This window comes from Aspergillus oryzae, chromosome 8 (genome assembly GCF_000184455.2).
Source record: "Aspergillus oryzae RIB40 DNA, chromosome 8".
In the NCBI taxonomy this organism is placed as follows: domain Eukaryota; kingdom Fungi; phylum Ascomycota; class Eurotiomycetes; order Eurotiales; family Aspergillaceae; genus Aspergillus; species Aspergillus oryzae.
The window spans coordinates 2,705,862-2,733,673 of NC_036442.1; the positions used below are offsets into that span (position 1 = coordinate 2,705,862).

Genomic DNA, 27,812 nt, shown 5'->3' on the forward strand with positions numbered 1-27,812 from the left:
TTGTCAACTGTACGAGATTGCCCGTCGGTTATATTCCGCTGCAGTATTTGGTTGGCACTCTGCTCAATCATTCCGGCCGTAGGTGGACTATATAGATTATCAAGCTGACGAATCCAACGAATTAGTGCCTTTTCTTGTGAATCATCAAGTGTCTTGGTTGAGATAGGACGTGAGGAAAGATTTGCTCGGCCATGAATACGCGCCCGGAGTCGTTGGTAAGGAACATTAAATTGACGCGCTAGCGCAGAGATATTGGGCTTTTTTTGGCCTTGGGCGATTGTACAGGCCTGTACGATCCGTATCTCGATATCAGAATAAGAATCAGGCATGGTGGTGGTATATAGGAGCCTGAATAGCTTCAAATTTATCGTTTAGGTGGGAATTATCGTTTGGGTGAGGCAGACCAACACGCCGAAGTGCGTGGTGGGTCTGCTGACCTAAGAGACGGCTACCACCGCCAAGCTTGTTTGGTCTGTTTGATTGGTGCCGGCACGGAACGGCGCTTGAGAGTGCCGGCTTTAAGTCCGTCTACTCGTGACTTCTTTGGACCTGGTTGTGTCTGGCCATTTATCTGAATAGAATTGTCATCCTGTTGCTCATGGCAAACCCTAAATGATGCATACACCGAAATTAGCTTAGCAATCTTTCTCCCCCTCCCCCACCCCATTTTCCCCCCCCTTGAAGAGACAAAGAGGTCTCCGCTACTTACAAAGAGATACGCGAAATCAGTGCTCTCCAGCCGGCTAGGCTCCCCGTGGGTTCTGTGGTCGACGATGCCCTCAATGAGTTGGCGCTTTCTATCCTGGAAGTCGAGGATCCGATCCTCCACCGTGTTTGAAACCAGGATGCGGTGAACGTGCACCGGCCGTCGCTGTCCGATGCGATGGACGCGCCCCACCGCTTGGTCCTCGACGTACGGGTTCCAGAACGGGTCCAGGATGATCACTTGCGAGGCGGCCGTGAGGTTCAGCCCTGAGTTGCCGGCCTTCATGGAGACCAGGAGAATCAGACAGTCGGGGTCGGTCGCGAAGTGGACGGTCGCCGCGTGCCGGTCGGCCGGCTTCATGGTGCCGTCGTAGCGCCGGAACGCCCAGCCATGTCGGGCGAGGGGGACCTCGATCAGATCGAGCATGGAAGTGAACTGGCTGAAGATGACGACCTTCTCGCGCTCCCCACCGGGTTCCCCGCGGGCTACGATGTCGCGTACGATCTCCAACGCCCTATCGATCTTGGAGCTACTGATCCAGGTCTCCGCCAAAATTTGGTGATACTTCTGCTTTGCCGCGGGGCTGGTTAGCGCTCGCTGTCTCAGCCGCGCGAAGCTTCGCTTGGGCGCATGGATGGTCGGCGTCGGGTTCATATGGAACTGCACGGGAGGATAGGCGTGCTCGGCTCCTGCCGGCATTCCGAGCATGAGGTCCTGGCCGTCGTCGCGGTCATCCTCGACCCGGCCCCGGAGGTTCTCAAGAACCGTGGACAGGGTCTCCGTGCCGACATCGCCCGGCGGCGTGGGGTAGTGCTGTTTGGCAAATGCCGTGTGGTCGGTCGCCTTGCTTGGGTCAATGACCACCCGGCAGCTTGGACAACACATTGGCGGGTTTCCTTCGACCCTGGGGCGGGCCGTCGGAACTTGGGGGAAGATCCGGGCAAAGCATTTCACGCAGACACTATGACCGCAAGGAAAGAAAATGACGTGGTTGTCGACGGAGTCGTAGCAGATCGGACATTCAAACTCGCGTCCGTTCTCTCTTTCATTGTCCCACAGCCGTTGGACCACCGCCGGAGAGAATCGCATGGCGTTTGCCGCCCGGTGTCCGTCATTCCCCGACGCATCCAGGGTGTCCGGGATGAAATCGGAGACCAGGAAGGGATGGCAGCAGGCTTGCCGCAAGCGCTGCAGCAGACCCAGCATATGGGACACGTTGCGACTAGGGTTGCCGCCGCTCAAATAGTGGTTAAACTGCAGCCGCGTGTGGCATTCCAGGGCGGTATATAGCTCGCGCTCCGGCTCGGTGAAGGTCACGTACACGATCTCCGTGGTTTGGACGGGCAGTTGCAGGATGGGCTGACCCTGGATGGTGGACGTCTTGGTCCGCCGCAGCATGATCGTATCCATCAATCTTCGGAGCCGGGCGGTGGCCGCCGCTCGCTGGGGACTCCCGCGAGTCTGCAACGGCTGTTGAAAGGCCTGGTTTGGACAGTTAGCTCGTCCGAAGCGTGGTGGAGCGATACAGGGATTCAGCCAGACAAACCGGACCTAAGGGCCCGATCTTCGGCAGGACCCACCGTGGCAAAACTTTGGCGGCTGGCATATGGTTGGACTCGCAGGAACTTCAGCAGCGAATAGAGCTCGCGCAGGTTGTTCATGACCGGGGTGCCGCTCAGACACCATCGGTAAGTCGCATCGAGGGCGCAACAGGCGGCCGCGGTCTGGGATTGGTCGTTTTTGATGCACTGCGCCTCGTCCAGAATCACTCGATGCCATCCGCTGGCGGGCCCGAAGAGTGGCGAGCTGCGGTGCGGTCCCGCGAGATTGCGCGCGTGTTGTCGAGGCCCCGTCCGCCGTAGCTCCGCGGTGATGGTTCCGAACGTGGTGAGGACGATGTCGTATCCATTCAGGACCGGGATGGCTTTCCCTCGGCGATCCCCATAGTACACGTACACTCGCTGACGATGGGGACTTGACCGCAGGAACTGCTCGATCTCGTGCTTCCACTGCTGGATCAGGCTTGCCGGTGTGACGACCAGGGTTGCGTGCCGGTTGATGTGCTGTGCGGGATGAGCGGCGATGAGAGCCAGGGCCTGGACGGTCTTGCCCAGTCCCATGTCGTCGGCCAGGATCCCCCCGCGGTGATGGCTTTTCTCCATCGCTGTCATCCAGCGCACGCCCTGTTTCTGATGCTCCATGAGCGGAACTGTCAAGGCTCCGGTGGCCCCCTCGCATGGATCGAGTGCCGCCATGGTTTCGTTCGCAGCCGGTGTGTCGGCATCAGCGGGACTGACGACATCCCAGGGCTCTGGACCGGCGTGTCTTTGTTTTGATCCTCGATGTTAGTTTCGTGTGCAGCTTCGGGACAACGGGGGCTTTGGGACTACTTGCTCGGGAGGAAGACCGACAGTGGTCGGCCCCAGTAGGGGATGCTCCAGTGCCGAGGGCTCCGGGATGCGATCCTGCGTCACAACAGCAGACCAAGGGTTGGGTTCAATCGACGATGGAGGGTCCCAGACCGCGTTGGCAGTCGGTGCCTGATGGGATACTGCTAGGGCCAACGGGCCAGGCGGCTCATGGACCACTTCTCCGGGGCGATCGTAGAAGTTGCCTTGGACAATCCGATGTCTGGACAGACCTGCAACGCCAAACGGGGCGGTCGTATTATAAGTGCACTCGGATGACTCGAAGGCCTGGTTTGGCGTTGTCACCCACACAGGACCATCGACGGATCCGACCGGTACTGCTTCTAGCGCATGACTGGACGGGGTTGGGGGATGTGGATACAATGTGAGTTCTGCCGGACTGGCCGCAGCCATTGGGTGCTGTGGCGTGAGTTGACTTGAATATATACTGTTGGGCACGCCTGGAGGGGACATGTTCCTTCTTGATGTGCCAGAGGGCGCCATCGCATACCATGGTGCGGCCGACGGGCTGGTAAGGCTTGGGGCCTGGATTTCGTGCATGGCGGATGGCGGCGTCTGTGCTGGACGCCATGCCACTGACTGGGGGACTGCTCCGGCAACTGTCGGCGCATAATCTGTAGCAGACCCGCTGGGATGATCCTCCATTCTTCTCCGCTTTGGGGGAGCCATGTTTCCTGCGAACACGTCGGTTTCGTAGATGTGGCGCTTCAGCGGCAGTGATAAGGCCGGTAAATGCTGCCCCAGGGTCAGTGACTGCTGGCCGTGAAAAGTATCAGGACGGGTGATATTCGAGCGGATGGATGGCCATGTGGGAGAGCCTGAATCTGGCCATGAGAGAGGATCAGCGCGGCCTTCCGTCGCTGCTGCAGCCGCCGTTTGCGTGGCGTCCATCGTCTCTGTCGACAGACCGTGAGGCAATTAACCGTAGGAGGGCAATCTTATTCACCGTCTACGGTCTCTTTATAGCTTTGTGTATCGCCCTTCTGCTGCCCACCGGACCAGGGAAAACCCGCGGGGCTCTCGAGACCCACCTCACTTGTTGTTGAAGAAAGACGCACGCACAGACGGAGAGAAAACCAGCGTCAGAACGCATCCGATGCGCGCCCTGACACTGGCCAAGCGTATGTGCACATCACCATGAGAGAAGGACTGAGGACTATGGAGACCGCAGGGAGGGGAGAAAAGCGGTCCGCTCAGAAACCCTTGCGGTGGAAGTTCAAGGCTGGTGATGGACATGGGACCCGTTTCTTCGCCTGGGGCCCGGATGAAATTTGAGGTCCTCACATTAGGGTTGCCGAACATAAACTCGCGCGACCCTCTATGTTAGTTTTTCGAGGCACCGCCCACGGTCGGGGCGACGGGAGGGCAGCGCGATCCTGTTTAACAGCCCAATCCTGGATTTCCCGCCACCGCCTGTGTGGATGGTGGACTGTCTTGCGTTGAATACTCGCTTGCTCCTCGACCGCCGCCTTTGGTGCACTTGCGGTGCGCCCTGAATGGTCTCTGCTGATGCCCATCCCGCTTCCTGGGATGTTCGAAGCCGTGTCGGAGGCATTGCCCCTGGCCAATTTGTTCCTGCACGGCCAATAGTCTATATGTACGCCTCCAGGCTACCCGCCGCCCACGAGGGCTCTGGGATGCCGACGCGCCGTCGAATCCTCGATCATGCCCCTTCTTGCTCTCCCGGCTGAGATCCTTGATCTCATCCTCCAGAATGTAAGCCACTGCGACGCTTCCCTCCAGCGGCCACTATGTGCGTTTTGAGCCTCGCTGGCTAACGGGACGTCTTAGCTGGATGCCTTTCACCTTTGGAATGTCTATAACAGCTGTGAGGCACTGCGCGTTGCCTCGGCGCGCTCCCTCTTCCGCAGCGTGGAGATCCGCTTCGATGGGGCGCAGGCGACGGACTTGAACACTCGGCGCTTCCCACCGTCGTCCAGCCGCCTGTTAGCGATGGTGGCCCAGTGGTCTTCGCACGTTCGGACGATGGATGTCTGGGGCGACGAGGACTTTCTCGAGCCGGGGTTCTTTGACGTCTTGGCCACGCTGGACCGTCTCCGTGCGTTCAGGCATGTTCTCCCCGGCGGACGCCTCCCTTTATTGCCGACTGCCGATCTCTGATACTGATCGTGACACAGCATCAGCTATCCGCCCAGGCTGGGCAGCTTCCAGACGCTTCTGGTGCGGCTGGCCGGCCTTCCGTCGCTGCGCAGCCTGAGTGTGGACTTCATGTCTCCCCGAATCTGGACGGCTCCGATGACGTTTCATCACCTGCGTCAGCTGCATATCTCCTGCATCGAACACGAACCCGGGTTGTGCGTGCTTCCGGCGCTTCCCGTTCTGGAAACGCTGGCGTTGAATTTTTGTTGCTACTGCTTGGAATGCCCTCGGCAGGGGCAGGGCCCCTGTGCCCTGCTGCAGTTCCAGCGACTGCCGCAGCTCCGCTCTCTGTCGATCGCGGGCGCGCAGCGGAAGAGCATTAGCTGGTGCGGACGAGCTGTCCGACTCCGGAAACTCGAGATTGAGTTTTCCAGCGGCCTGGACCTCCATCAGATCCTGGCCTCCCTGGGGTGGGATCTGGAGGAGCTCCACCTGTTGGACTGCGAGTTCGTGGCGGAGGTGCCGCGGCCCGTCGTCGCGTTTCCTGCTCTGCGGCGGGTGCAGTTGCTGGAATCCATCTCGGGCCTGGCTGCGTTCGGCTCCGCCGAGGTCCCATCGTCCGCCGAATTCACTCTACGGATTAGCCATAATGACCTAGACGGCCTGGCGGACTGGTCACTCGTCTGGAGGCTTCTGCAGCGGTGCTCGGTGCTGCTCAGCCTCCCTCGCTCGGGGATTCATCAATGGCCGCCGGCCTCCACTTCGCGCCTATCCCAGGTCATGTCCCTGCCCCAGGTCCGCGTTGAAGGCCCGCCGTGGTCGGCTGACATCACCAAGGGAAGACAGGACATTCCGTCCGGCAGGCGAGAAATACAACACCATGGATAAACATCAGCTCGGATTACAGTACACACAGCAGTAAGCTACTCTAAATGTATTTTATTCTACTGTAGACTTGTAAAAGGGTCTGACCACCCCAGCTAGTTCCGCAGGATGAGCTTGCGTACATTGACTCTGTGGGGCTGGAGTTCTTGGTATCCGACGCTCAAGGCCTTGTCGTGGCCGGTTAGGAAGCAAGAACGGCCAAGGATAGTGCCACAGATCGGTGGCGTAGTAGTGGCGCCCAACAGGGGGTCCCCCTAGCCCTCTCCAACGTCTGTTACGAAAGACAGACACCTCCGAGCCTGTCGGTACCCCTCTGTGACCGCCTCTTACGGGCGAGCGACGTCGCCGGTGGGCCCAAGACAGAGTTGGTGTTTCAGTATGCGTGACCGACAATCTCGATTGGGCGTGCCGGTTGTACGTTGTAATGTCCGACTCCGAGTAAGTGCCCTCTGGGATGTAGGTGGAGAGGATGGAGCGCGAGGTGAGTCTGTCGGACACAGGGTTGAACACACGAAAGACTCTGCGCGTTTGACATGAACAGGGCGTGTACCGGGCGCCAAGACCGTAAGTTGGTGAGTGGGGCGGGCTAGTTTGGGTCCTCAATAGTAGTCAGGAAGTGTTTCAGCAGTCCGTGAACACTTGTTCAACGTTCAAAATTCAATGTTCAATGTTCAAGTTGAACTGTTGAACTGTCGAGCTGCTGTTGTTCAGTTCAGTTGTTCAGTTCAGTTGTTCAGTTCAGTTGTTAGGCTGTTAGGCTGTCAAGTTGCTGAGCCATTGAGCCGTTGAACATACTCGACCTTGTCGCTTCTGGCAGAATACCAAGATGCAGGTAACGTTCATGTTAAGGGGTCTGTGGCATTACTCTGAGGGCATCGTCCGCAGCGAGCCAAAGAAATCTCTCACGGGATCGCCAGGAAGCTAATTTCCGAGCAAGTACGGGCGAGGCTGTACATGTAGCTACCATGTTTGCGAGAACTAAAATTGGGAGATCCGCAAGACTGGCAGTCACTGCAACGCCGTGACAAGCCAGTTCTGTCGCGGGCACTACTAGTAAGAACTTTGCGGCTGCAATAAGCGCCGGAAGCCAGATGGTCTTGGGGCTATGCAAGGTTGCATACTGCTTGGACTTGTGGTTTGACTTGGACTTGTGATTTGAGGAATACTTTGTAAAATTTTATAGCTAGCTAGACTGCAAAGAATTGTGCAAATTACGTGGGATCGAGCAGGTCTTGGCTTCCCCCCAAAGGGGTACTAGACTTCAGCACCGCGATGAGGTACCTGCACTTCGCTGAAGAGGAATCAACCAGCGATACACCTAATGGGGATCGAGCCAACGATACAACCCATGGGACCAACCAGCGATGCGCCTAACGGGATCAACTAGCGATACACCTAATGGGGATCGAGCCAACGATACAACCCATGGGATCAAACCAGCGATACGCCTAACGGGATCAACTAGCGATACACCTAATGGGGATCGAGCCAACGACACAACCCATGGGACCAACCAGCGATACACCTAATGGGGATCGAGCTAACGACACAACCCATGGGATCAACCAGCGATACACCTAATGGGGATCGAGCCAACGACACAACCCATGGGATCAAACCAGCGACACACCTGGGGGGACCTGGCTCTTTAATATCCTCGCGCAGTGGATATAATCACGTGAGATTACCTCGGTTAGGGTCCATGTGGGGCGCTAGTATTCCCACAGTGGCTGGCCATGGTGGACCAGCATCAGTAGTCCAACACGCCTTTGAGCAGGAGGTCGAACATAAGGACCCTCACATACTAACTGGGATGGCGGCTCACCTGAACTCAAGTCGATGCGGACCTGCCTAGTATTTCCTTGTTTAACCTACCATGACTAGGACTACCAGGTTAGGCATCATTTTAGTGGCCATGTTTCTCATTGGAACACATGAAGAAAAGCCAGAGGCCAGTATTATACTGTACAAATCCCTCACATTGTTCGACGCTTCGCTGAACTTAGCTTTATGCAAAGAGAAAGTAAACATCCTACAACATCATAAACTAAAATGTTCCTATGCGTATTATACACTAACTTGCAAAAACGGTGTCCGGGTGGTACACTCTATTTTAATATCGTGGATCTTCTAATATCACTGGGAAAGACTTTAGCTGAACCATTCTGCTGAGTAATTTATAAATGAGACGTCAAATTCTCGTAAAGCATTTTCGATCAAGGAGAGAGGAATTATATGGTGGAAGATGAATTTTTGTTATTACCGTACTTATAGTATGTGCTCTATAAAATCCCTAGTAACCGCCTGACCACATCTGGAATGGCCTTCTGAATCAGAAACGCCCGCTTAATATAAGCCTTCGCACTCAGATCTTATTATGGAGTCCAGAGGAAATTATCACATGTAAAATTGAAGGTGATCTCGCTGACTGATCGTGGAAACTTTCTGATAGCCGTATTATGAATAAGGGTAGGTCTACAGTAGTATCCTTCTGTCATGGAGGGCCTTCAGTCATATAGTCTCTTTAGCATCACACATCCTATGGACTCGGAACTTATCCTGTTAATGTATGGAAGACTATTTTTTTGAGGATCCAATATACCCATCCCCCAATTTTTTTTTTTTTTTTTTTTTTTTTTCGCTGCTTTGTTACGTAACTGAGAAGTCAGGTATAAATAAATATATATAGGAGTATATTCTATCACGACTCAATTACCGGTTACCAGCCAACTACGGCATATGTGAAGTCCGAGGAAGCATATTCCTTAGATATCTGCATAGAAATCGACAATTCGAAGGTACATATCTGTTCATTTCTGATTTCCTCTTTCTCTTCCAGCCTAAGGCTAGTATATTATACATTGCTCCAGCAACAATGAGAAAGCTGTTGAGACTGGCCTTTGCTGCGGTCTCGTTGGCAGGTATATCCATTGCTGACAACTTCACCACGACTTGTAATGGGTATTACCTTGAAGACGATCATGTTTTGCATGCAACATGTACCGCGAAGAATAATGTGGCAAACCAGAGACAACTTGATTTGAATGATTGTCTTGCAAATTTGGATGGCCAGTTAGCACTTGTTGGGAAGTACGTGCGCGCCTTACTGTACTAGGCTGAAGAAGCTCACAACCATTAGGGGAAACGCATTTGCCACGTGTATCCACGGCTGCGGCCTATGTTTTTTAGAAGGAGAGAAACTTACGTGCTCCTGCCGAAGAAGCGACATGCGGAGTGTGACATTTAATACACTCGACTTAGGTCAGTTCGGTTCAACCTTCGGGTAACATATGGCTTACGATAGTGTGTAGATGTTATCGTTATGAATCAGGATGGGAAGCTGTTATGTAACCTGTAGGTATTAACTGAGTACCTTTTATTTTCAAAGGTACTGTACTAGGAAAACTATAAGAAAGCGAGGGGGGTAAGATAACACCGTGAAATATATTGTGGGAGAATATTCTTCCATTTTTTACCGCAGCTTTGGGGACGAATCTTAGTTAGCTAAACCTGCTTACCTATGTTTATAACGCCCAGTTGTAATGCAGAGCCTAGGTGGTGACATCAGATTGTAGGGCAACTTCATATAGAATTGTTGGGATTCGAGAAAGCATGAGACGCTAATCTCTGGATACGTACCCTGCAGCCAAGTGTGATCCTCCTCTACTGGTACGGTATCGATTGATAAATGATTTCACTTTACCTGGCCATCGTAAATAAAAGCGGTATGCAGTCTACTACAACTATATCTCTACCTTTGTATCTCTATATTATATGATCCCTTTTGTCTTACGGGCAAGCTTTAAGCCTCCTTTAGGGGCCTATGTTGGCCATTGCCACCATTTCAGCACACCGGGGCCCTTTGATCCGCAGCTACGAAGTCTTTGAGATACTTCTGCAAGATTCAATACAACTTTCATGACGCTGGCTTCTTATTTCCCTCCTTGCATGGCTGATATATCACCGAATGCTCCTCTAATAACTCCGCGCAATTTTTGTCGTGGAATGTTCAATCCTGGATAGTCAAGCAAACCATGGGTTATTGTTTCCTTTGCCCCACATTCATGTTTACTGTATCGTCTTCTCAGAACCTATAAAGCCTACCGTATGGTGCGAGCCAGTACTGACTAGTCCGCAGCTGGGTGAGTAGATAGTCACGGTTTTCGCAGCTACAGGCTATGTAATTATCGAGTGTAGATGGATAGCAACTTCGTGTCGGCCCAGCGAAGGCGCCTTCATTCGCGTTCCCACCCTTGGATGGCTGCCGTTTCTTATGAGATAAGGTGGTAGGAAGGGTGGGTTTGTCTGGCCCCTGCTAGTTTGGCTACTATTGGCATAGAACTTGTCAAAATCAGTTTCTGAAATAGGTTCTTCGAGAGTCTCCCCGAAACCTGGATGCTAAGCCACACTAAAGCATACAAAAGTTGTATTTAATTATTCAAGGTCTTTTTACCGTGTTATGCAATGACAGTTGCCTGATTCAGTTACTGTAGCAGGACGTGTACAAGTATCATATAATTCTTTTATGTTTCAACGTGGATCGGTGTTCAGGGTTCGGGACTACTATCGAAGAGCATATTCCGAAAGTTGATCTCATAAGTTCTCTAAATGTGGGTGTGTCATACAGTCCTTTATGCGAAATGTCATGGTGGTCGACACACTCGCGAGAGAGGAACAGAAGGATAGAGAGAAAGAGAGACAGAGAGATCATTTAACTCGACCCCTCGCGAACGATGCATAGGTTACAACAACTCTATATATCCAAATATATACCTGCGAGTGTTCGACTTCCTGAAAACGAACTTAAAGCCTCGTCAGGGCCTTTCGTGGCCTAACTGCCGCTCCTATCGGTAGATTGCTCTTGTGCTGCACGACTCCAAAGCCGTTGTGGCGGCCCAACGAAGTCTAGTAAGGACTTGGCCGTCCTGACCCTCAAGACGATGTCTGGTTTACTCCCAATCTTGTTTTGAGCCTTCCAGCAAACTCAATACACTATTGGACACGTGGCAAACCTCTTTCCTTGACTCTATCCGGGTTTCCCTCAAAGTTTGGACAGTCCACCAACACATGGGTGGCTGTTTCCTGAGCGTAGAGACACTCTTTGCAGTAAGAGCCTCATCTAAGACTCGGAAGGCATTACAGAAATTGAGGGTAGATGTCGAAATTGCTCTCACTTGGTGCTGTTTTCTATACGATGAGGAACTTGCTAACAGTACTGAAAACAGAAATGGAGAAATTAAACAGTCATGTAATCAATTGGCAAAAGAGCGATCGCAATAAAGTGCTTTTCGAATAAAGCTACAACGATCACCTTCGGAAGGCTCGGCAGTAGGGGACCAATACAAGGGCATCTTAGGGTCTCTTTTCATTAGATTTAGACCATCTTTCAACACTTCCGAGCTTATTTCACCTTTCCAGGCACGAAGTTCATCTTCTCTAAACACACCCTTTTGTATAAATTTGCTTACTACAGTATCGAAACAGCGACATAAATCTAGAACCCTCGGGTAGCAATTGAGGATAAAGCTAGAAAGCACGCGCACTTCCCTGGACGAGAAATCTTTACTATTACTGTATTTCAAGGATCAGTACACTCACGTTTTACTTCATAAGATTTACTCACATTTCAGCATCCATCCTTTTACCACACGTGACTAGAACTCCTTCACTGAGATAGTGTACCAACTCACACCACTTTTTACCCGTCTCTATCTCTATATCGAATTTTTCACGAGCAATTTTCCTGGATTTATCATCTGTTTTGTCCCATATAGTAGTATAATACCGAAAGAAAGCATCAGATGCTCTGGCGTGGAGGCTTTTTTCCGAGTCTGCCTTAACGAAATTTGGCGACTTCTCAATCTTCTTCTTCTCTTCTTCATGCCAATAATACATCCGTATCTGGGCCACTCGACGCATAATAGCCTTTGTTTCCGGGTCTTGTTCGATCTCCAGTTGCATCATATCTATCGTGCATTGATCCCAAAGCTCGTCACTTGCACTGGGAGCAGTTTGTGGCCAAAGCCCCTTTTCAAGCCACGTATGCAAGATATTTTCCGTGAAAATCTCCAGATCCGACCTTATGATAGAATAACTTGCATGTATCGAGTGAGCAATCTTATCTGGATTTGTTTGGCCTGTTTCTTCCATTCCTTTCTCATACATGATCTCGAGGCCTTTGTGATATCGCTTGGACACCTTAGTTTTGGCCTTCTCTAGAGGTGATGAAGGGGTTGAGACTGATGCAGTGACCCTGGACTGTTCAACTGGTTTGAACGGGCTACGCTGTGGGCTATCCTGTAATGGACTGTGACTGATTTCGGCAGAAGGTGTGTGTCCAGGAATGTCCATCGTCGGCTCTGGCTGAGGTGACAGATTCACGAATTCCAAGATCGGATCAACCTCTAGATCTAGTGGACAATGTCCGAAGGGGGTATTATCTTGGACGGGGAGATCTTGGTTGTAGTCAATACCGTCATTCCACTCAGTACGAAATTCTGGTATTAAGGATGGCATTGGCGCTCTGTTGGTGGGCATGTCTAGATTTAGTGGATAATTTCCAAAGCAGACGCTGTTCTGTACTGGGAGATCTTGGTTGTAGTTAATATCTGGATCCTGCTCAGTACGAAATTCTCGTGTCAAGGCAGGCATTGACGTTGTGTTGATGAGCATGTGATTATCGTCTAAATAGGGTTGAGGATAAGCATTGGCACCCAGATTTCGTAAAACTCCAGTCGGCTCTATGTATGGCACTTAAGGACCAGTCAGCTTCAATTTAGGAGGTATTCTTGATTGTCAACTACCACTATGGCGCGTTTCGTAATCACATTTAAGCTATGTATGACAAGTATGACTTAACGCGGGAGGTTACTGAGATAGACGTACCTGAGAAAAGTTCTTGATATCTACCACATAATACTTCCACTAAGTTCCGTTGCTGGGACTCGTTAAGTTCAGTTACTTGCATAACGCTATGTGCCAGTCTTTGGGCAACCTGAAAAGTGGAAAGTAAGCCCTATCCTATGCAAGATCCGTTATTGCACATAGAAACGGGACGACAAAGGTCTTCACCTCTTCAATCTTGTCTGATGACGAAGAGCAAGCACTATATCTTGGGATCTGCGTGTGTCATCAGCATATCGTGTCAAGTCAGCTCAATAAGCCATACAGACCGGGAATTTGAGGACAAGAGTAGTCACCATAGTTACAATGACTGAGAGAATGTATAGAAAATAACCATACAACTGTATAAGGTGCGTACCAGGCGCTGCTTTCTATTTATGGGCGCTTGAACAATTCTGGATCCGCGTTGCGAATGTAATAATCAAGGATGAAGCATTTTGGAGGGAGGGGTCTTTGCGAACTCTTAGGGTAAACAATACCTTCAAATAGTTTTGGGGTTATTTAAAAACGGTCTTCGACATTCAATGTGGAAGTTTCTAGATTAATCTTTCTATTATATCATTTAGAACTATAGAAGACTTTATATCCAGTACAGTACTAGTAGGCCTGTCTTCCTCATACTCAGACAGCACTTCCAGAGGATGCATAGCTCTTTGCTGTATATCGGAAATAAATTGTTAGTAAGAGGACGTATCTGGCTTCACAGGGAAAGTAAGTATAATGTGAAAAGCCCTGCAAAAATAGGAGTGAGCGAGCGAAATTGGAATGTGCTGACAGTTTTTATTGCCTCAGGGTTTGTAAAGAAATACTAGCATAACAACACTCTACTCATACACTTAATCGCTCTCCTGTAACTTTGTAACTTCTATACATCTCTTAAAAGGTCATTCCAAGCCTCAAGTGCCTCTTTCTCACAGTGGGCCAATTCCTCCAGCTTTTGCTGAAGCCTCACTGCAACATCCCTCCCAGGATTTGCTCCCTTTTGCCTTAAAAAGTCGTCAACAGCTTGCTCTACAATGTCCTGGAGTTGCTTGAGTAAAGTATAACATCTTCTATACAAAGAATTCCTGGCCCGATGCCACCCTATCTCGCGGATGAGGCCAATCTCAGTCTCTGCCATCTGCGTGAGAGTCAGGGGTGGCCTTGTTTTTAGCAAGAAAGAACTACACCTGGATGCGAAAAATAAGCGATGGATCAGAACAAATTTAGAATTGCACTAATAATAGTGTACCTGACGGAAACTGTTACAGCTGGAAATCCTGCCATAAACCGAAGATGTCCTTGTTCGAATGCCGGTGACGTGTAAGCAATGAAATAAAAGAAAACAGAGAATAGAGAATACTGTAGAGCAGAAGTATTATTAAAAGATCATTAATGTGAGGGGTGTTGCTATGCAGCATTCTGATAATGTTTGAAAGTCTTTTAGGTGACTGTCTCGCAAAAAGGGGGCCCTAAAATCTCGAGGAGCCTAAGTAGTACATTAATCCGTAGCTAGAAAGAAACAATAAGGCATTCAATATGATCTGAGATTACAATGTGTTGAACCTTATTGCTACGATGGATTATTTTTGTTGGAGAAACTGATGATTGAAATGAGTGCCATGCAGATTATCAGTTTCGATGGGTTCGGAACTGTCTCTGACAGTCAAATCCTTCCTTATACCCATCTCTCGTCGGCATATATTTGCTTCCCGCTACATAACCAGATAGCTTTTGTATCCCATGTGACCGAATAGCATGGTAGTTTTGAGACTTGTTTAATTGTTTCGTTGGCCAATAATGCGGCCCTTTAAGCTGGCAGCGAAGACGATTTGTCGGAGTCACTTTTGCACCCATTAAAGCTCGCATGTAAGTTATGTACCACACCTACTAGCACATATCAAATCATGCATAATGCTGTTGGGCTCCATTTCAATAGGTAACTGGAAAGGGAAGAGGTGCCCACGCAATCTAGCAAAGCTAGTGTGTCCAGGCAAGGCAAGGCAAGCAGCGGAGGAATAGAGATTGACCAAGAGAAGAAGACATTCTTGAGTGATAATACACACAGGTTTTGGAACAGCTTTGTATCCATTGCGGGAATTAAGTGCAGAATATCAACCCGTACTTCCTTGGAAAAACTCAAATGTAAGGCTTCAAGCTCTGAATTTTGCCGCAGGCATCTTCGAAGTATCCTGATCTGTCTTTCGCTATGGATTCCATCCCAGGATAGAGACTTCAGATAACGTAACCTTAGAAGCCCGTCTACATTTTGCTCACATGGAAGACCAAGGGATTTGAACTCTCTTTGATTCGGGGAGATAGTGGAAAGCGTAATCGAGGTGAGTTGTGGTTGCAGCTCTGGAAGGTATCCGCTGTACCCCAATATTTCCCCTGGAAGCCAAGGGAACTCCCACCTGTAAAGTAAGAACTTTGAATAGAGATTTATAAAGGAGATGTGACGTACATGAAGGCAGTTAACTTTCTAGGCGCTAGTTGTTCTAAAATGAGTCTGGCTGCGAGGCCAAAGCTCTTGGGAAAGCATCCATCTGTTCGGATTGGAGTGCTTGCGATTCGGTGACCGATCCTTTCACGTACATCAATTATAAATCGAAGATCCCTTACCAAGCTCAGGGAGCGTGCCCGGCCCAATCGAGAATAACACTGGAAAAAGCTCTTAATAAGTAAGAGAGCATTTTCTGGTGCTATTGGGATATGCAAGCATTCGAACAAGACGGGCGCTGTTATATCATATAATCCTCGAGAAACAGCCGAAAGTGCCCTTATTTCCTGCTGATCGAGCTATAATGCAAGTTAACTAAGTACAATAGCAGGACTGTGGTGAGTTAGTTACCATGGCAATTATCCTCTTTAAGACTGACGGCGGTAGACGCTCTAACATACTGACTGTTAAGCGTAAAATATGAAAGATGAATGTCTCGCGTTATCCGTAAAAGCGCGCTAGCATTGCGGTTGAGCATGGGGCCCTAGGATGCGCATATGACTTTACGTACCCTACATATATGCTGCAGACATCAAAATTTGTCTGTAGATAGGTACCCCTTCCTCAATTTTAAGCACCAGGATTTATCATACATCCCATAGGCATTTGCGTCGGCTAAAGAACTACCATCATAAGTAGAAGTAAGGTCATTTAAGAGAGTAACCTCACCTGATAGTGTTATGATTCGTTATCAAGTGCAACTCTCTCGTGGCCTGTGTTGATGGAATATTGTATCGACGTTTTGTGCAGGTCTTGTTGACGTTCAACATAGCTCACATTTTTTCAGTATACCGGGTACGTATAAAGCTCAGCGGATGTGTTTTCAACTTTGTTGGTGAAGCGAATATGAAACTATTCTATGATCTATTATTTTTCTTCCGTTTGGAAAGCCTTCTCTCTTTTACATTTTCTTTCCTTCCCCTTACCCCTTTCTTTAGCCCAAGCCCGCAACTTCTCTATTAGGAGATACAGTACTATACAACAGAGTATTTCTTGTTGATCACTGTGACAGGGAGCATTCTAATCAACTTATTTAATAATAATGTTATGTCAACAATATCAATGGGGATAAACAAAACAGTGCCATCCATACACTATCCCAGTGCCAAATGGAATCGCCCCGCAATGCGGTTTTCTGGAAACGCTCTAATCAATTTGAACCTGGATCATAAAAAGCGATCGGGCGCCCTGTCCATTCATTCGTTAAACGCTCTTAGATGATTTCTAAGATCAGTTCCGGCAATATGCTCTCTAGTATTATTGTCAAGCCCTAGCTACTAAGCCACGTTAAACCATCAAAAAATCATGCAAAACTTATACAATAGCCGTTAACTTAATTAGATGAAAGTTACGACATTAGTTGCGCCCTTAATTTACGTAACTCGTATAATTGCGCATAATTATTTATGTTTTAGGTTGGAGCAGCATCTAGGTTTGGGAATGACATTGTAGAGCATATTGTGGAAAGCGATGTCGAAAAGAAATCTGCAGATATGTAGAACTATAATGACGGAAGAAAGATTGCGTTGTTCAATATACACTGTAGCCACACCTATGCTGAACTAACGTAAACTCGCCATCATTTCGGCATGCAGGGAGCTGCATCATAGTTTCCTCGTATTCAGTCTGGAATAAATCATAATCCAGCCAATTGTTCTCGCTTGATGCTTCTTTGAATATTATAGAAGCAACAGGCGAAATTGTTCCACCTCTCGAAATATAATCCAGGCAAATCTGTGGGAACTCCTCTGTGTATATAGCCTTCTTAACATTTTCTTCAGTAGGAATAGTGTTGCAGCTCAAACATGCTGCGATGAACCCGGAGATACCGGCAAAACCTTCCCTCATGGCTCTACGCTGGGCCAGCTCCTGTTGCAGCCCACGAGATGCGAATATCAAATTCTCTGCATTTAACCGAGTCCAGGCTTCCCCTTCCTCGATATTATCTCGGAGGAAGCACCACCACCGGTTTGCATGCCATTCCAAAAACACGCGCATTCGAGGACTTAAGAATCCTGCTATGCATTCACCACAAGAGCATTTAGAATGGGAGTAAGTCTTTCCAAGACTTGAGTGGATTGTGTTTTCAGCCGATGTCAGTGGTGGAGAAACAGAGACCTCGCGACAGCCAGATAAAACTTCAAGATGTTTGACTGTTTCTTGGTCCTCCAGTATGACGTTTTCTTCCATGACTTTTTCATATGTCCAAAGGCCTGGTGATTCGACAAAGCATAGGCTTCAGAGAATGGAAAGTAACAATTCTGACCAAGTAGAGTTAGTAAAAGATTCGAGTATCTTCTCAAAGAAGGAACTTACAACGGAAATGTGTAGCTTTTTCAAAGAGGACGGTGACTGTCTTATAAAAGGTACGGGATTTAGCGGGAGGAATGTGATTAGATGTTTATGAACCGTTTCATTTATCACTAGTAACCAGAGGAGGATACGACACAACGAGGTGCTCCAAGAGTTTTTTGATACTTGATGTTATCCTGACGGGCCCCATGAACTGTCCCCTAGAAAGAGAATTGAATTATCATTCGTCAGTCAATGCGTTTCGATGAGAAATGTCAGCCACGTGGGCAATCACTCCTACTGAACATTAGGGTTGTTCAGTTTCAGTCATCTGAACCTATAATTAGTTTACAGTGCACTAATTAATTAACACAGGTAAGTGATGTCCAACAAGACCATTTCGTATGATTTTTCGCCGGATACACTACCCATTAGTGCATACAATAATAATAATGCCCGTGACTACCATCAACCTCTGCAATAGTTATGATGAGATGAATCCTCTTCTGCAGTACAATTGCACTATTGCTTAGCCCACTGTCTTGAGAGCCCCTCATTAAAGGGAGTGAAGGTTGTGCAATGAATAATTAAGAGTTAGGATAGAAGACTAGATATGTTAATGACTAGAATCGGAGGCAAGTCCAGTATTAATCTGGACTAATGTCTATTACTCGTCTAATTCTGTCTGATATCCTGATATATGGCGTCTGTTTCTGACTATTTATTCATTCGAACAAATTCCACCTGGAAACAGCACCATAAATAGATGATACAAGAATTGAATTTTTTTTTCAGCTTGGAACGGCGACGAAACAATATCTTCACAAGCTCCCTTCAATACAAATCATATCGTACTGCTAGTCCACTAGATACTATGATTGGGAACGTCTCGTGGAGCTGTCTCTGCTGCAAATCCAGCGGTTATCGCAAATGGAAATCAGAGTTTTGGTTCCATGGCCCCGGTGCAGCACTTGAAGTAACGATTATTTATACTCTCCGCCTTTTCCTACCCGCTAAACGTCGAATCAGGATATATACATTATGTGAAGAATGCAGCGAGATCGAAGGGCTGCTTACTGAAGAGGAACAACTACACTATATCTATCAGTTAGCCAACGATACAGATGTATCAGCAGTAAAACTTGGATGGAGACGACAAGCATGGGTATTTTATTATCCCATCTCGGAATGCTACAAGATAATGGCAAATGATGTCCAGCTTCATATAATCAACTCAGCGGCCATCCGTATGGTATAGGAAAGAGCCTGTCTGCATAGTTAGGGTGTGGTTGAGTATCAATAATGCTTGTGCAGTGGTTTGGCATCTCTCATGTATACATACTGATACAATACATACCTTTTTCTCTTTCACTTTTATTGTCCCACCCCAACCCGGCCCAACAAAAAAGCTACATACCTTAAATAGCTTGTATGCACGTCGGCATCCTTGTATTTGCCAAGTATTTACAGTAGTATGATGTACAGCTAATTGCGGAGCCAATGCAAATGCTCCTAAGCTTACTCTCGGCGCAGGGTTTTCTATGGCTCCTAGTACCGTAGAGTGGATCTTCAACTGTGTTCAGCGGGGAAGAAACAGACAGCAAAAGTTAAAAAGGCAATCTAAATCACTCTGCCTAGGAGAGTGATATTATCGTTGTCCTGAATTCTGTAAAGCATCCAGCAAGCACCAAACATGCGTGTAATGAGGACCGCAGAACAGAGCGCCAGGGAGTACACCACCACCAGTGCCCTTAGGATACGAAACAAGCGGAATGCATAGGTACATTGTTATTCCATGATATAGGCAATAACCATGCACTTAATAAAACCCCCTCATATCTTGTATGCGACGTGGACTAAAAAGTCAGGCCAATGGTCACGCTTATGTAGGCCATTGGGGAGGGTGGGTAATACTACGCCCCTTTAATTTTTGAGGCTGTTTAAAAAGTTTCTCTATATTCTGTTGCCCTAGTTTGTAGGGTGGATTTCTGAATGCCTGTGATCCACTGCCGAGGAAGTTGCTATTCTCTCTGAATATATGGATTATTGTAGCTGGTGCATATCGAATAATAGTAGACTAGCTGTAACTGCCACCTTCGGCTACTAATAATGAAAAGCTTTTTTTTTAAGGTCTGACTAGAATCTATCGTTTGGACAATTATTGAGCCCAACGTCTGTGGTTAGGAATGTACTGACAAACAACATGGCCCTATGGTTACAAGCTCATGTACTTGAACTTGTGTAGTTTCCATCAAATATGTAGCTTTCACAGTCTTAAGCCATATGGCGGGGCCCAAAATACCTTGAAGCCCACTGAATAATACTCAAGTGAAGTTTTGGTGTGGATTATGAAACTATTTATAGCCCGACAAGTCCACTGAATCATGGAACTACGAACGATATTAACTAGGACATATAGAAGCAAAGAAACATACCCAGCACCCAGTGATCTGCGAAATGGTGGCCAAAGACCCCACTACTTTATACATCAGATATGTGCAGGCTCAGATGCTCAAACATAATAATAAATCATATACCTTACCTAAAAAATACGTTGAAGAGGGAAGAGTGCTCGATGATCAGCATGAAAAGCATTTACAAAGCGTAATCGACGCACAGATAAGTCGTATCTTGGAAGAATCAAACGATAAAATCCTCGATGCATCAGAGATTTCAAAAGAACCGGAGAATTTGAAGGGTAACCTACAGCTTCTGGTTGACGGTTTCCAATATCGAGCCCAGGAAAAAGGGGATGAGGCTCATAGAGCATTAGAAAGTGGGACAAGTTATTGATTATGCTTGAAGATCTATTACTAACTATGAATAGAGCTGCAAGAGTGCGCGACTACCCATGATATGGAGCTCGAGTATGATCAAAAGATCACCGAATCAGGTACCGAAGGAGTCTTGCCAAAAGACAAGCCCGGAGACAAGCCCGGAGACAAGCCCGGAGACAAGCCCGGAGACAAGCCCGGAGATGAACTCGAAGACGAATCCGAAGACGAATCCGAAGACGAGTCAGGTACCAAAATTAACTACCTCTTCGATAATGGGTCAGCCAAAGGCCTTTGGAGACGCAATGGCTATAGCTGTCCCAAAAAGGGTCGGTTCCGGTTATTGTGGCAAGAAACAACAGCGCGTGAGTCTAACAGCAAGTACGCGGTCGATGGCCGTCAATGTAACTTTGGCGTAGAAAAGTACAATGAGGAGAAAAGGGTCTTTTACCGGGAGATTGTCTCCGCAGCAAAGGTAGCAGACTTATTGGAAATATGGAAAACAGGCAACTCCAGCAAAAAGAAAATGATATTAACGGTTGGAACTCAGCGGAAGGTCTACTCAACAAAAACCTCCGGACGAGTGACTGTGTTCCACTGGTGTGCATATATGGAAGGTGCACAAAGAGACCAGAATAAGGCCAGGCGCACTCCTGTGCTTAAATGCTGCGTTGAGTTTGAGAAGGAAGACGGGCCGCAAATCGTCCCTCTCTCTAATTTGGAGAAGCTAGAAGACGTTTCAACCTTGAACAAGATATTTATATGGACGTGTAAAACAGATGGATTGCCATTGCCTTCCAAGTGGACTCCGAAAGAATGGAAGGAAAAGAACCGTGCATATTATGATATGGGCGACGATAGGGAGAGACTCAGAGGCGCCCCAGTTATGTGGAGAGATGTTAAAGAGGAAATATATGAAGAAGAAGGTATCGCAAAAAGTGTACCAAATGGGCGTTCTGTAATGGGTGGAGAAGGTGAGCCTATTTACAATCAGCATATAATGCAAACCGTGGTGGGCATGTTAGATAAAGAAAGGGTACGAACAGACGCTCGCTTTCGACAGATTGAGGGTAATGTCCAAGGTGTGACGAATACCCTCAATGAGCATGGGGAATATTTGCAGCTAATTCTCGGTTTATTGAAAGGCAAGACCACCACGAAAGATGCAGGTGCTAAGCCCAAGGAGGAGGAGGAAGAGGAGGAGGAGGAGGAGGAGGAGGAGGAGGAGGAGTAAACCGTTCCAACAGCTTACAAGTCACGAAGTTCAAACGGCCGAGAAACTTACGAAACCTTCTATTTAAGTATAGATATTATGTCTAGTCTCAAGTCTTCAACAATGACAAGCCCTTGTTGTCCAATGCGATCTAATGCATGTGTCCTTATTCCCAATAGCGGCCTGGGAGGGTGACAAGTGGTGGGAAATGCCCGCACTATCGTATATTCCATGGTGCTTCCGCTTCAGTGTTTTGAATCTCCTACCTTTTTATGCCTTGCATATCTCCAAAATTAGTTTCTGGATTACGCCCGCCCGTCTCTTAAGTTAGCAGACCGACATGTCCTTCTGCCTGTTTCGCTTCTTCATTCCATTGTCCCGTCAACTCTTCGTAGAGAGGTGCACTTGAAATTGCAAACCTTGACCTGGAAAGTAAACGGTAGATGAAATAACCGTACAGGGCTGATGGTGAGAAGGGTATAGCTTAAAATGAAGGGCTCATTGATACAGTGTGTATAGAAATTAAAAGCAAGCTTGAATAGCTCATTTGTATACAGTCGAGCGTGTAGTAGTCTTTAAACCTATAGTATTCAACCCTAAACCAGAGCCCATTCTGTATTGGAGCATGTCTAATATATTTAATCCCTTTCTCTCAGAGTCCTGAAGTGCTGAGGGAACACTATCGGTGAGGCCAAGGATCTGTCATGTCGTTCTATAGACGAGATGCCAGTGCAAATTGCAGATGCACTAGCAAGTAATGAGCCCTCCGCGGAGGATACGTCTGCTTGTAGCCAACCATCTTTGATCCGATGGCTGGTCAAAAGCAATAGGGCCCCAGGACTTAGACTAATCGTGTCGCAATGGTAGTATATGTTCATATTGCGGAGCAGCCTGCTTTCACTAAGCCGGGATATTATCTTGTATAGCAGAATATTCAAGACGAGCAAATCCTCTGAGACTCGACTGTCATAAGGCACTCTAACTTTTGCTTTAACGTAAGATGGAGTCGCATCGTGGGGTTCTAGAGGCTCAAATATAAGATCGGAGAGTGCTTCAGCACCAGTCATCAGACTAGTAAGGCGGCGGTATGGCACATCAATAGGTGTGCTGTCTTTTGCGACGTGGGACATGCTTTCTGGTAACAGTCGGGCAGGTCTTCGGAAGGTTCAATGAATTAATAAATTATTCAGCTGGAGACTTGCATTGTAAGATTATTCAAATCTATAAAGGCCAGGCTTTTAGTAATTTCGAGGTCATCTCAGAAGGAATTTTCAAACGTCTTAAGAACTACCAAGTTCAGTCTTGCTACAGCTTGAGTCCAACTGGTGTCATCCACACTCTTTCAATGATGGTCTTAACTGTAATTGCGCTAAACTATAATAGACTACTACATCGGAGGCCTCAACCATGCAAATGTTATAATTGTGCCGAGGTTACAAGATAGCTAACTATATATATACTAGTTTATCTCCACTGTGGGCTTCAGAGTGTTTGCATTTCGCCAGTTCCGACTATAACTGTTCCAGTTGATCTGCTCAGCCAAGTTCGAAGCGGCTACTAGTGGCTTGCAACATATGACGAGCAGCATCGCTTCTAGGGCGATGAGGAATGTGAATGTGGAGCGGTGGAGCGGTGGAAATGGTGGAGATGGTGGAGATGGTTGTCCATGTATCAATAGATTGTCCGCGACTGAACTGGCTGCGCCCAAGAGCTATGACGCAAAATTGGAAAAGCACTCAACAACATTTCAGATATGCTGGGGGAGTTGACTATAATTAGGTATGGAGGCTGAAAGATGGCCGCAGAATAGTCTTTCCAAGACGCGAGCCACAGGGGCTGGGGAATAGAGCACCAGGCACCGGCCACCACAGGCCTGGACTGGCTCTACGATCGTTAGCAAAATAATAGTTCATTGTAAATAGACATATAGATAGAGTATAGATAGTGGCACCTTCGCATACCAGCATATGAATTAATAACGAGTCTATATTGAACAACATGTGGATTGAAATTTGGAGAGGAATAAATATCGGTTGGTCGTTTGAACAATCATTTCATTGCGCAACAATATTGTTCATGAAAAGTATTACACTTTAGTATTCTTTGTAATGTGTCATCCGTCAATTTTGTTTAAGCTAAAACTATTCAGACATACTGAAGTGTGCACTACACGTTGGATAGACAGTGGTCACTTTGCTGGAATATCTTTCACATCCTAATGTGTTCACTGTAGCGGCAAGGTCTATCACAAACTGTGGTCCTTGGTAGCTTTCATCTTATAGCATCTCAGCCGCACCTCGCATTATAGATCTTTGTATGTACATCGTAGCTTTAATAGACTTAATTTAATTGACTACAAGGAGTATTCAGGCCATGCAATTGATGTCATGCTCAATAATAGCATGATCACACGCAGAAGGCCATCAGTATGTGGGGGATCTTTCTCAATCAATATGTGAACAGAGAAAATGCACTAAGGCCGCTGATAACAGCTCTTCTATAGCTAAGCTACTCGTAATGTGTCGTGGCCAAAGCAACTCGCCATGGAGAGGCAAAGCCTTGCATAGAGAGGCCAGTTAAAGGGTGTAGACCTGTAAAGGTGGACGGTCTGATTTTCACACCTGTATACCACATAAAAGCATAAGTTTAGAGTGAATTGCTAGAATTTGGTCCCTAATTTCGATTTTTATGAACACTTGATGGGAATACACGTATAAGGAGACTACATACATTGCTATCTACTATCCTAACATGTCATAGGCACTATCGAAGATGCCGCATATAAATTAATATTTTGAGTGATTGGCCAATATATACAGAGATGCTAACACATTAGCACGCATAGAGAATTATATGTTTCAATCGATAAAGGCCTTTGGAATGTCTACCTGTTTCCATATCGTCCAGGTATGAACCGACAAGATGCTACCATCTGGAATCATCTGATATGGACCAACTATCGGCCCTTGCTACTGACAACCAACGCCGCACGATGGATCGCAGAAGAATCGGTGCGTCTTGAAGAGATTGACACAACCGGAGGAACACATTCCCTTGAAACACCATTCGATGGTCTTCAATCTGTCCTATCACCAGTTGAATTATATTATCCTCGTTCATCTCGAATCTCGCCGTATCGCATTGGGGTTGATCCTGAGGGAAATATACTTCACTGATCATTGGTGCACTGAAAAGCAAGTTGATCGAATTAAGGAATTCTTTTGCTTCCCAGCCCTTCTTTACGGCGCCTTCGTACTTGGACAAGATCACATCCTGCAAGGGTGAGGATAGCTTCCAGAGTCTGGCAAGGCTATACATAGACGCATGTACTGAAAGTTCATTGATCCCTCCTGTAATCATAATCAATACTTTATGTTTCAACGTATGCTTTATGTGTCTTGCCTGAAAAGTCTGAAAACGGGCAGCGCTTGTCTGAGTATGTGCCCAGGTAAATAAGTTCCAGTAACTTCCAGATAGTGCTGATGTCTCCGTATTCCAGCTCGTAACGAAGCTGACCCGTAATTTGGAAGCATCGCCGAAAGCGTTCTTGGAAATATGAGCTCTCTGATTCCAAAATTATGGTATGGACTGGGATTTCCCAATCCTTCATAACGATACATGCATCTGCACCTTGTAAGGTTCGCCATAGCTTCTCCCTGTTGGGATAAGAAATAGATCGCAATATTTCCATTTCGGATAACCTTCTTCATGCCACGTGTGATTGAATTCTGACTGAAACTTGTAAGAAGGTCCGTAAAAGCCGTATACTATATAGTATAATGTATAGCACGAGCTCAAGTAGACTGAGCAGAAGTGGAGTTAAGGAAGTATAGATTTCTTATGTTGCGACTATGGAAAATTGGTGTCACTATCGTTTGCTCCTTCCCAGAGGTCAGGGCCAAGCTAGTCGTACTTCATGACTTGCAAGTCCCACTTCTCCCTATCTATGGTACCCAGGTATTCTGCACAGATCATACGGAATCCCTAGGTTGTGAGCAATTTCACTTGGGCTCTGAAAAATGCGGGTGCTGTCGATTTTCCCTGAAATCAGAGGGCCACCGTTTGTTTACCACTTCAACTCCTTATTGGGGTGAGATTCTCGATACTTTGAGCACAATTATATTGCCGTAGTGAAGTATATTGAAATTGTAATCTCAAACACTCTGAGTTTGAATATTCTTCTTGGCTAGGGGGTATCATACGTTGGACCAACAGCCATGATTCCCAGTTGAACAGGGATACCGACCAACACAACCTGCCAGTAGATATCAGAGCTTATAGATAAACTGAGGGGGTAATGTAAACCTCAACGTCCACTGTTGGGCCAAGTATTATTCCATGTTGAACTCTAACGCCTCGATTTGGGAAGGTCCTCCGCAAGATGTAAACGATGTCATGACATAATGTAGGCAGCAAAAGAGTTGTCGAGGATACCAAACACAATACAAGTGACAAAGGAAGCGAACTTTGATCTCGTAAGATCCTTCGTTGTGGATACCTAAAATATGTTCATTGTGTTTGACGACCAACTAATTGAACATCATACAGTACGTGGGGTTCTCCTACATGATAAACACATCGTACAAAATATCTAACGTCCTATATGTGAGTCTTTGGTTTGCTGTTCAGCTTGACTTGAACTACTCATTTAACGCTTTACATTGTAAATCAATCAATATGCCCACACAGTTTGTTGCTTTACTGCCTAAACTATCGGACTCAATATCAGATTTGGTCTCAAGCGTAGCGGCCACGCTCATAGTAACGATTTTGGACGGAGCCTAGTATTTCACGGGAGAGCCGCATTTAGGACAATAGGCCCGACTGTTAATTCCGGAAGAACTACTATAATTGGACGAGTTCAGATCCCTCATGTTATAGTCTATAATAGTTGAACTGCTCCAAGTGTTCCTTGTTGCTACAAATTTCTTCCTGCAAAACTTGTGGTATGTTGAAACCTTACCTAGTTTCTGAGGTCCTAAGCTTTAATAATGTAGCTTTATTACTCACAGCAACCAGTCACTATCCGCATTGTCACCAATTCTTGCAGACGGTTTGGCGTTTACTCTTAGAGCAAGGCCCGATTCAACCAGTTATCAAGACGCATCGAGATGGACTTCCTGAGCCGCCAAAAGGGACTCTGCTTGAAACGGCTTCATGCACCAAAGGCTTTGCTATCAAATGTTGGGCTTTGCAATGACTATCTCACCGTACTGAGAAGAGGAGAGAGCCTTGCACAGTATTTGGGAGAGAGGCTATTTATCAACTACATGGAAGAGAGACTCAACAATCTTCTCAACTCTCCAGATCATCCCATTTCCATCCATGACAGTGAAGGACGGACCAAGCATGTGAGGTGGGCCTACCTCTTACGCCACCTGGAACCTGATCAGTTTGAAGAAGAAGGTGGTGGTGTGTATCGCTACTCTGTTTGGGGACACACAGTCAAACTGCCCGAATATACTCACCAAATGATCCGATGCGGAATTCTTCAACAGTTCCTCGAGCCATGGCCAATATTGGAAGATGTGCAAAAGGAACTGGATACTACTGATCAGACTTTTGCTGCTGCACTGCATTGGTATGACGAGCTTTCACAAGGTATGACTCATATGACCATGTGATATTCTGTAGCTCAGCATCTAATGATATTATAGCCCGTGAGAGATTTGGAACGCTGCTGCACGAGTTACGTAAACGACGTGATATACTCCGTTCAGTGTTGCGAGTCACAGCAGTGGATAAGCCGAGCAAAAGCTTTCTAGCGGCTGCGGAGTTGTCAAATGCTAAGTCCCATGAAATGCAGCCACTACCAGACGACTCTGAAGGCAACAAACTTCTGGACACCAATGTTAATCGACGGGGTGAACGCCAAAATAGCCTTAGCTGCCAGTCGCAACTCCCGCAGGATTTGGCAGAACGTATTTTGAATGAAAGCCCTCGGGCAAAGCAACTTTATTCATTGGAGCAACAGGGAACCGCGTCCAGTCATCAATTGGCTGAGGAGAATAACTTCTTTTCGAACCAGCTA

At 47.2% G+C, this 27,812-nt stretch overlaps 6 protein-coding genes across 6 annotated transcripts; 3 read left to right on the forward strand and 3 right to left on the reverse strand.

The window, feature by feature from the left end:
• Positions 1 to 596: 596 nt before the first annotated feature.
• On the reverse strand, positions 597 to 4,026 carry AO090010000251 (uncharacterized protein; the record flags this gene model as incomplete). The annotated part of the gene is made up of 4 exons (XM_023233743.1): positions 597 to 608; positions 710 to 2,188; positions 2,287 to 3,017; positions 3,348 to 4,026. 4 exons carry the CDS (start codon positions 4,024 to 4,026, stop codon positions 597 to 599), a joined length of 2,901 nt encoding a protein of 966 aa, XP_023094101.1.
• A 1,338-nt stretch (positions 4,027 to 5,364) lies between these two features.
• Positions 5,365 to 6,123, forward strand: AO090010000250 (uncharacterized protein; the record flags this gene model as incomplete). Its single annotated transcript, XM_001827226.3, has 1 exon — positions 5,365 to 6,123. One exon carries the CDS (start codon positions 5,365 to 5,367, stop codon positions 6,121 to 6,123), a length of 759 nt encoding a protein of 252 aa, XP_001827278.3.
• A 5,491-nt stretch (positions 6,124 to 11,614) lies between these two features.
• AO090010000249 (uncharacterized protein) lies at positions 11,615 to 12,771 on the reverse strand (the record flags this gene model as incomplete). The annotated part of the gene is made up of 2 exons (XM_023233744.1): positions 11,615 to 11,685; positions 11,811 to 12,771. 2 exons carry the CDS (start codon positions 12,769 to 12,771, stop codon positions 11,615 to 11,617), a joined length of 1,032 nt encoding a protein of 343 aa, XP_023094100.1.
• A 4,131-nt stretch (positions 12,772 to 16,902) lies between these two features.
• AO090010000248 (uncharacterized protein) lies at positions 16,903 to 17,692 on the reverse strand (the record flags this gene model as incomplete). Its single annotated transcript, XM_023233745.1, has 2 exons — positions 16,903 to 16,987; positions 17,070 to 17,692. 2 exons carry the CDS (start codon positions 17,690 to 17,692, stop codon positions 16,903 to 16,905), a joined length of 708 nt encoding a protein of 235 aa, XP_023094099.1.
• A 2,559-nt stretch (positions 17,693 to 20,251) lies between these two features.
• AO090010000247 (uncharacterized protein) lies at positions 20,252 to 21,802 on the forward strand (the record flags this gene model as incomplete). Its single annotated transcript, XM_023233746.1, has 2 exons — positions 20,252 to 20,570; positions 20,622 to 21,802. The coding sequence occupies 2 exons, from the start codon at positions 20,252 to 20,254 to the stop codon at positions 21,800 to 21,802; spliced, it is 1,500 nt and encodes a 499-aa protein (XP_023094098.1).
• Positions 21,803 to 26,892: 5,090 nt separating this feature from the next.
• On the forward strand, positions 26,893 to 27,335 carry AO090010000246 (uncharacterized protein; the record flags this gene model as incomplete). The annotated part of the gene is made up of 2 exons (XM_023233747.1): positions 26,893 to 27,193; positions 27,280 to 27,335. The coding sequence occupies 2 exons, from the start codon at positions 26,893 to 26,895 to the stop codon at positions 27,333 to 27,335; spliced, it is 357 nt and encodes a 118-aa protein (XP_023094097.1).
• Between the last annotated feature and the right edge of the window lie 477 nt (positions 27,336 to 27,812).